At 44.5% G+C, this 8,387-nt stretch overlaps 1 protein-coding gene across 1 annotated transcript in view; it reads left to right on the top strand.

Annotated features, from left to right (window-relative positions):
• The first annotated feature begins 3,667 nt into the window (after positions 1-3,667).
• The window catches only part of DNAJA3 (DnaJ (Hsp40) homolog, subfamily A, member 3), a 41,393-nt gene continuing 36,673 nt past the window's right edge, over positions 3,668-8,387 (top strand). The window contains exons 1-2 of the mRNA XM_011978500.1: positions 3,668-3,904; positions 6,718-6,801. Of these exons, the coding sequence (XP_011833890.1) occupies positions 3,698-3,904; positions 6,718-6,801 (291 nt within the window). The 5' untranslated portion in view covers positions 3,668-3,697. The remainder of the gene's footprint in view (positions 3,905-6,717; positions 6,802-8,387) is intronic.

Raw genomic sequence — 8,387 nt, 5'->3', positions numbered from 1 at the left:
GTTGGACAGTGGGTTGGCCATTCTTGGAACGACTTGGAGGCTTATTTTATTCTGGGTTGTTCTAAAAAGGACAGGACATTTACTGGTCATATCTGATAAAATAAATTGTCTATTAAATGAACTCTAATTATTGTTAATCAATGATGCCCTTTGGATAATGTTGAAAGTCATCAGACGGGATGGTGGTTTATGCCTGTAATCCCAGCACTTTGGTAGGATGAGGCCGGCGGAGCACTTGAGGTCAGGAGTTTGAGACCAGCCTGGCCAACATGATGAAACTTCTTACCTACTAAAAATACAAAAATTAGCGAGCTGTGGTGGTGTGTGCCTGTAGTCCTGGCTACTTGAGAGGCTAAAGCAGAAGAATCGCTTGAACCTGGGAGACGGAGGTTGCGGTGAACCGAGATCACACCACCGCACTCCAGCCTGGGCGACAGAGCGAGACTCTGACTCAAAAAAAATAAAAAACAAAGCCATTAATCTTGTAATTAAACATGATTTGTCTTTATCCACATGCAGTTTTGTGCGTTACTATCTCTGTACTAACTCCAGTCCATGTTCTCTGCCCACAATGTTGAAGTCACAGCTGCCATAGGTCACTACCAGCCTCAGCCTTTTGGCATTGGAAGGAGTGGTGAGAGAGAGGCTGGACTGGGCCAGGGCAACCCCTTACTCCCAAATAAAAAGAGGGTGGAGTACAGGTTCAATAATAAGCCAGCTCTAGTGTTTTCTCAAGTCTGACTGAAGAAACCCAATAGTGGTCTCCTGACCCCTACTGCTTCCAGTGTGCTTTTTATATTCCCAGGGTATTGGGTATGCCAAACACACGGATTTATTTCCTATTTCTAATTTTAAGTATCCTGACCATTCCTATTCATTCTGCTCTGATCATCCTTTACCTGGCCTCCTACTTGGATGTGTTCAACACCTCTGGCTGTATTTTGTGCTCATTAACTTCAGGTAGTCTTCCAGGCTTCCTAGAGTTGTTTCTCTCTCTCTCTCTTTTTTTTTTCAGATGGAGTCTTGCTCTGTTGCCCAGGCTGGAGTGTAGTGGCACGATCTTGGCTCACTACAACCTCAACCTCCCAGGTTCAAGCAATTCTCATGCCTCAGCCTCTGGAGTAGCTGGGATTATAGGTGTGCGCCACCATGACCAGCTAATTTTTGCATTTTTAGTAGAAACAAGGTTTTACCATGTTGGCCAGGCTGGTCTCAAACTCCTGGCCTCAAGTGATCCACCGGCCTCGGTCTCCCAAAGTGCTGGGATTACAACAGGCGGGAGCCACCGCGCCCAGCCTAGAGTTGTTTCTCATGCAAACCCACTGAGTTCTTTGTTTAACATTTGCAGTGACTCCCTATTGCTCTTAGGATAAAATCCAGACTCCTTAGCATAACTCTAAGGCCCTTCTTATTCCTAGGCCCCATTAATCATTATCTCTAAACACCACTGCCACCACATACAGAATTAATCTGTATGGATTCAAATCCCTCTTAGCGTATTTCTTTCTCTCTCTTTTTTTTTTTCCATGTCATAAGTCTATTTACAAACATATCTAGTGTGCCTTATAAGTTCAAGTCTTTGATCCATTTATTTATTTATGTTTAATAGAGACAGGGTCTCTGTGTTGCCCAGGCTGGTTTTGAACTCCTGGGCTCAAGCGATCCTCACGCCTCAGGTTCCCAAAGTGCTGGGATTACAGGTGAGAGCCACTGTGCCCGGGCTTATTTTTATTTATTTATTTATTTTTTATTTTTTATTTTTCTGAGATGGAGTTTTGCTCTTGTAGCCCAGGCTGGAGTGCAGTGGTGTGATCTTGGCTCACCGCAACCTCTGCCTCCCAGGTTCAAGCGATTCTCCTGCCTCAGTCTCCTCACTAGCTGGGATTACAGGCATGCGCCACCACGCCTGACTAATTTTGTATTTTTAGTATGGGAGACGGAGTTTCTCTATGTTGGTCAGGCTGGTCTCTAACTCCTGACCTCAGGTGATCCTCCCGCCTTGGCCTCCCCAAGTGCTGGGATTACAGGCGTGAGCCACCACGCCCGGCCCGGCTTATTCACTTTTTAAAGAGATTTCACCTATTAAAACACTATTGCAGTCCGGGCCTGGTGGTGCATGCCTGTAGTCCCAGTTACTTGGGAGGCTGAGGCAGGAGAATCACTTGAACCCAAGAGGCAGAGGTTGCAGTGAGCCAAGATTGCACCATTGCACACCAGTCTGGACAACAGGAGTGAAACTCCATCTCAAAAAAAACCCAAACAAACAGAAAACCTACCGGGCATGGTGGATCACGAGGTCAGGAGATCGAGACCATCCTGGCTAACACGGTGAAACCCCGTCTCTACTAAAAATATAAAAAAATTAGCTGGGCATGGTGGCGGGCGCCTGTAGTCCTAGCTACTTGGGAGGCCAAGGCAGGAGAATGGCATGAACCCGGGAGGTGGAGCTTGCAGTGAGCCAGGATGGCGTCACTGCACTCCAGCCTGGGAGACAGAGCGAAACTCCATCTCAAAAAAACCAAAAAACCCGCTCTTCCTATCTGTTAAATGGATGAACCAAAACTTCTTTGTTTCTTAAGCAGTTGTTGTCTTGCTGTTAAAAAAGGTGCTGCAAATCCAGATCCAAAGTACGAAGTTATCCTAGTTAGTAACTGCCACTTGTTTTCCACTGAAAATGGCAAGTGCTTTCCTGGGCAGCTCAGCCAGTTTCTGCAGCTTAACAACTGATGCCTAGAAGTTCTTCCCTGACCTTCTTAGATTGAGTTGTCATTGGTTCTCAGCAGGGGACTCTTACTTCCCAGGGGACATTTGGCAATGCCTGGAGACATAGGGGGAGTTCTCTGCTGGCATCTAGTGGGTGGAGACCTCCTGAGTTTCTGGTGAATGTGTGGAGTAGGGCTTGAACGTCTGTATTTTCTTCAATGTAATGATGCTGTTGGTCCAGGGACCATAGTCTTGAGAACCGCTCCTTATGCAGTACCCAAGGCTGCAAGATAGAGGGAAAAGAATGTGGAGAGTTGTTAAGCATTAAGTGTGACAGAAGAATATGAAAATACCTAGCATATGGTAAGTGCTTATGTGGTATAAGAAGGGGAGCTGAATCCCTTTTTATTCATCTCCCAGTCAGGGGTATTATTCCTTTAGTGGTGTGCTGAGACCACTCCAGTAGTATAAGGCAGGAGAATCAGCCTCATCCAGTACTCTATATTAATCGAATACTGTGGCTTCTTTAGCCATTATTGAAGTACATTGAGTTTGATCTGCAGTGGGCTTGGCAAGGAACAGCCCTAAAGCTGTAGTCTGTGTATTAGTCTGTTCTCATGCAGCTAATAAAGACATACTTAAGACTGGGTAAATTTTAAAGGAAAGAGGTTTAATTAACTCACAGTTCAGCATGGCGGGGGAAGCCTCAGCGATCATGGTGGAGGGAGAAGCAAACATATCCGTCTTAACATGGCAGCAGGAAGAACGAGCAAAAGGGTGAAAAGCCCCTTATAAAACTATCAGATCTTGTGATAACTTACTATCGCCAGAACAGCATGGAGGTAACCGCCCCTGTGATTCAATTACCTCCCATCAGGTCCCTCCCATGACACATGGGAATTATGGGAACTAAAATTCTAGATGAGATCTGGGTGGGGACACAGCCAAACCCTACCAGGTTGTTTGTTCCTTCACAGATACAAACCAGTGGGTCATGTACTCACAGTTTTCTTTTGTTGAGAACATTCCCAGAGTGATTTTCTTTCTTTTTCTTTTTTCCTTTTTAGGAACAAAACATTACCCTTTCATTTGTACTGCCTCCTTCCACACGAATGCCCCTTTGGCCAAAGAAGATTATTACCAGATATTAGGAGTGCCTCGAAATGCCAGCCAGAAAGAGATCAAGAAAGCCTATTATCAGGTCTGTATGGAAGTCAGATTTTGGTGACCAAATTGTAGAAGGAATGTTTTTGATCCCATCTGATCCTGAATCAGTACAGCATATATGTCCATGTGGATAGGTCTCATGAGCTGATATATAGAAGGGTGTGATAAAGTTGGACTTTGCTAGACTGTTTTTTGGTGCACAATGCTGTAGAGGTTAGTGCTTCAGAAAAAAGAGAAAAAACCAGAGATTTTTAAAAGTTTTTTTTCCAGAGCTGTTTTCATAATTAAATTTAGTCTGTACTTTCTGAATCAGCAGGTGTGCTAGTCTTAAGTTTTAGGTAGTCATTTTTTGCATCCAGATAAAAGTTTATAGGTTTAGAATTACTTCCTTTCTTTTTTTTTTTTTTTCCCCGAGATGGAGTCTCACTCCGTCACCCAGGCTGCAGTGCAGTGTCGCGACCTTGGCTCACTGCAATCTCCGCCTCCCAAGTAGCTGGGACACAGGCGCATGCCACCACACCCGGCTAATATTTTTTGTATTTTTAGTAGAGATGGGGTTTCACTTTGTTGGTCAGGCTGTTCTCAAACTCTTGACCTCGGATGATCCACCAGCCTCAGCCTCCCAAAGTGCTGGGATTACAGGCGTGAGCCACCGCGCCCGGCCCTTTCTTAACCTGGAAAATGTGGAATTCCCATTGTTGTATCCCAGGGTGTATTAGGGTAGTTAGGGTAGCTGAGTAAAGTTGTATACGAGATGTCTACACCACTGGTTCCTAGACCCTTGGTTTGCTCTGACCAATAAAATAAAATCAATATTGGAGGCACCACTCTAGGATTGACATCTTTTTATAAGTGCACACTTCACTGGAGTTGTGCAACTGCCACCACAGTCAACTTTAGTACATTTTCATTACCTCAAAAAGAAACCCTGTATTCATTAGCACCCCCCTTCCATTATCCTTTCTCCCCGGTCCCTGGCAGCTGCTAACCTGCATTCTGCCTCTTTGGATTCGCCTATTCTGAGTATTCACTTACAGGGAATCATAGGATATGTATCCTTTTGTGTGTCTGGCTTCTTTCATTCACATAATGTTTTCAAAGCTCGTCTGTCTTGTAGCTTGTGTCAATACTTCATCCCTTTTCGTGCTCAAATAATCTGTTGCATGGATTGATCACATTTTGTTTCTTCATCGTCTGATGGACATTTGGATATTTTCCACTTTCTGCTATCATGAACAGTGCTGCTATATAGACATTCATATGTAAGTTTTTGTGTAGACATGTTTTCAGTTCTCTTGGATATTTAGGATAGTATAGTTGCTGAGTCATATGGTAACTGGATGTTTCACCTTTTGAGAAGCTGCCAGCCTTTTTCAGAGCAGCCGCACCATTTTACATTCCCACCAGCAGCGTAAGAGGGCCATGATTTCTCCACATCCCAGTGAACGCTTATTATCATCTGTCTTTTTAATTACTACCCTAGTGAATATGAAATGCTATCTCGTTAGAGTTTCCATTTGCTTTTTCCCTGGTGACTAATGATGTTGAGCATCTTTTCTTGTGCATGTTGGCCATTAGTATGTCTTTGGAGAAATGTGTGTTTGGATCCATTGCCTGCTTTTAATTGGGTTGCCTTTTTTTTAAATTGGGTTGTAATGGAATGAGCAGAGGCATGGGGACCGGAAGCAGAGATCTTGGCCTGTGAATAGCTGATGGCCTGTCTCTTCCTGAGCTCAAGAGTCAGGTGCCTGATCCAAGAGTGGGAAAAGATTGAAAAGATGGAGGCTGGGTTGAACTCACATGACAGTTGATTTCAGGCCCTTAGCAAGTCCTAGAGACATAATTTAAGAGAAAGACTTAATTCTCTAAATTAAGTCTTTAGGCGTGGAAGTAAAAAGATCAGGTAAAGCTGTAGCAATTACTGTATTTTATGTACTTACAAAAATAATCGAAACAGCAGAAACGTCTATTTATTCAGTCATTTTCTTCCCTTTTTAAAAATTTTTCCTTTTTTCAGACAGAGTCTCGCTGTCTTGCTCCGGCTGGAGTGTAGTGGTGCAATCTTGGCTCACTGCAGCCTCTGCCTCCCGGGCTCAAGCGATTCTCCTGCCTCAGCCTCCTGAGTACCTGTGTTTATAAGCGTGTGCAACCATACTTGGCTAATTTTTGTATTTTTAGTAGAGATGGGGTTTCACGATGTTGGCCAGGCTGGTCTCAAACTCCTGACCGCTGGTGATCCACCCAGTTCAGCATCCCAAAGTGCTGGGATTATAGGCATGAGCCACTGCACCCGGCCCCCTTTTTAAAATTTTGTTTTTCTTTTTTGTTCATTTACCTATTCTAAGCCATGCTGGGTGCTAAGGGCAAAGATACATCAGAATCAGTTCCTGCCCTCAAGTGGAGAGATGGGTACATTAAAACAGATCATTATTATTATTATTTTGTGGGGTGGAGGGACAGTCTCACTCTGTCACCTAGGCTGGAGTGCAGTGGGTCAATCTCTGGTCACTGCAACCTCCACCTCCCAGGTTCAAGTGATTCTCATGTTTCAGCCTCCTGAGTAGCTGGGACCACAGGCATGTGCCACCATGCCTGACTAATTTTTTGTATTTTTGGTGGAGAGGGGTTTTGCCATGTTGCCCAGGCTGGTCTTGAACTCCTGAGCTTAAGTGATCTACCTGCCTTCGCTTCCCAAAGTGTTGGGATTACAGGCGTGAGCCACTGCACCCGGCCGAGAGACAACTTTGATAAAGGAAACATAATTATGACTGGTATCTGGGGTTCTGTTGTATCTGGTATTTGGGGTTCATGTTGTATCTGAAATAATTTCTCATGTTTTTCCCTTAGCTTGCCAAGAAGTATCACCCCGACACAAATCAGGATGATCCCAAAGCCAAGGAGAAGTTCTCCCAGCTGGCAGAAGCCTATGAGGTAACACGACTTTGGTGCATGTGGCCACTGCTGTTACAGCTGTGTGTATGAATCAAAGGTTGCGTTGCTACGTGGGACAGCCTGGTGTGTCATACAGTCCAGTGTGAAGGCCATGTCCCTGCACCAAGTCATCTTGTTAAAAAAAAAAGAGAGAGATTCCAGGCCAAGCCTGGTGGCTCACTCCTGTAGTCCTAGCACTTTGGGAGGCTGTCAGGAGGATCACTTGATCTCAGGAGTTGGCTTGACCCTAGGAGTTTGAGACCAGCTTGGGCAATGTAGTGAGACCCTGTCTCTACAAAAAAAAAAAAAAAAAAAATCACCAGGCATGGGGGGGGCGCACCTGTAAACCCAGCTACTTGGGAGGCTGAGTCAGGTTCATCACTTGAGGGGCTCAAGGCTGCAGTGACCCATGATGCCATGATTGTACTGTAGCACTATGGTCTGGGCAACAGAACAAGAGCTTCTCTCAAAAAAAAAAAAAAAATTCTAAGACTAACTTGGAATCTCAATGAAGAACGGGATCCAGGCCAGGTGTGGTGGCACATGCCTGTAATCCCAGCACTTTGGGAGGCCGAGGCAAGTGGATCACAAGGTCAGGAGATCGAGACCATCCCGGCTAACACAATGAAACCCTATCTCTACTAAAAGTACAAAAAAATTAGCCTGTAGTCCCAGCTGCTGGGAAGGCTGAGGCAGGAGAATGGTGTGAACCCAGGAGGTGGAGCTTGCAGTGAGCCGAGATCGCGCCACTGCATTCAAGCCTGGGTGACAGAGCAAGATTCCCTCTCAAAAAACAAAAAAAGCAGGATCCAGTAATCTGTACTAATAAAGTTCCCCAGGTAATTTAGGCTTATAGCTGGATTTGGGAACTCACAGTTGGATTAATTAATTCAGCCCTTATTCAATAACACCCCCTTCCTCCACCTCAGGGCAACACTGCTTTTTAGGGATAGCGGTTATTGTAAAAGTGGAAGCCCATTGTTGTCCTATAAGAATTTACAATGTAATCAGAGGAGAAATCTCTGAAAACAGGTATTGACCACTTCCATAGTTTTCTGAAAGTAGACCTGTTCCCCAGATGTTTTGACCATCTTTTTTTTTTGGTTAAGAGACAGGGTCCTTCTGTGTTGCTCATCCTGGTCTCGAACCCCTGGGCTCAAGAGATCCTCCTGCCTGGGCCTCTCAAAGTGCTGGGATTCTAGGTGCAAGGCACCACACCTGGCCAACTTTGGCCGTCTAATGGGGTTCAGGATATATAGGAGCTTGTATATGTACAGGAGGGGACAGCCACGTGCAAGAAGAGCCTCAATTCAGTAAATCTTTTTTGAGTAAAGGTCTGTCAACTAGATCCAATGAAAAGTTTATTTACTAGGGTAATTTTAAAATAATATGTTTTTATTAAGTAACTCAAACTAATTGATAGCATAACTGAAGAGTCTTGGAACCTACTTCTATGGAAGATAAGATTAAATTTATTTATTTATTTTTATTTTTATTTTTATTTATTTATTTATTTTTGAGACAGAGTCTCGCTCTGTCGCCCGGGCTGGAGTGCAGTGGCGCGATCTCCGCTCACTGCAAGCTCC

The sequence above is a fragment of the Mandrillus leucophaeus genome, unplaced genomic scaffold (genome assembly GCF_000951045.1).
Source record: "Mandrillus leucophaeus isolate KB7577 unplaced genomic scaffold, Mleu.le_1.0 Scaffold195, whole genome shotgun sequence".
NCBI classification, from domain to species: domain Eukaryota; kingdom Metazoa; phylum Chordata; class Mammalia; order Primates; family Cercopithecidae; genus Mandrillus; species Mandrillus leucophaeus.
The sequence above is the reverse complement of the archived record's forward strand: the minus strand, read 5'-3'. Positions and strand labels throughout refer to the sequence as shown.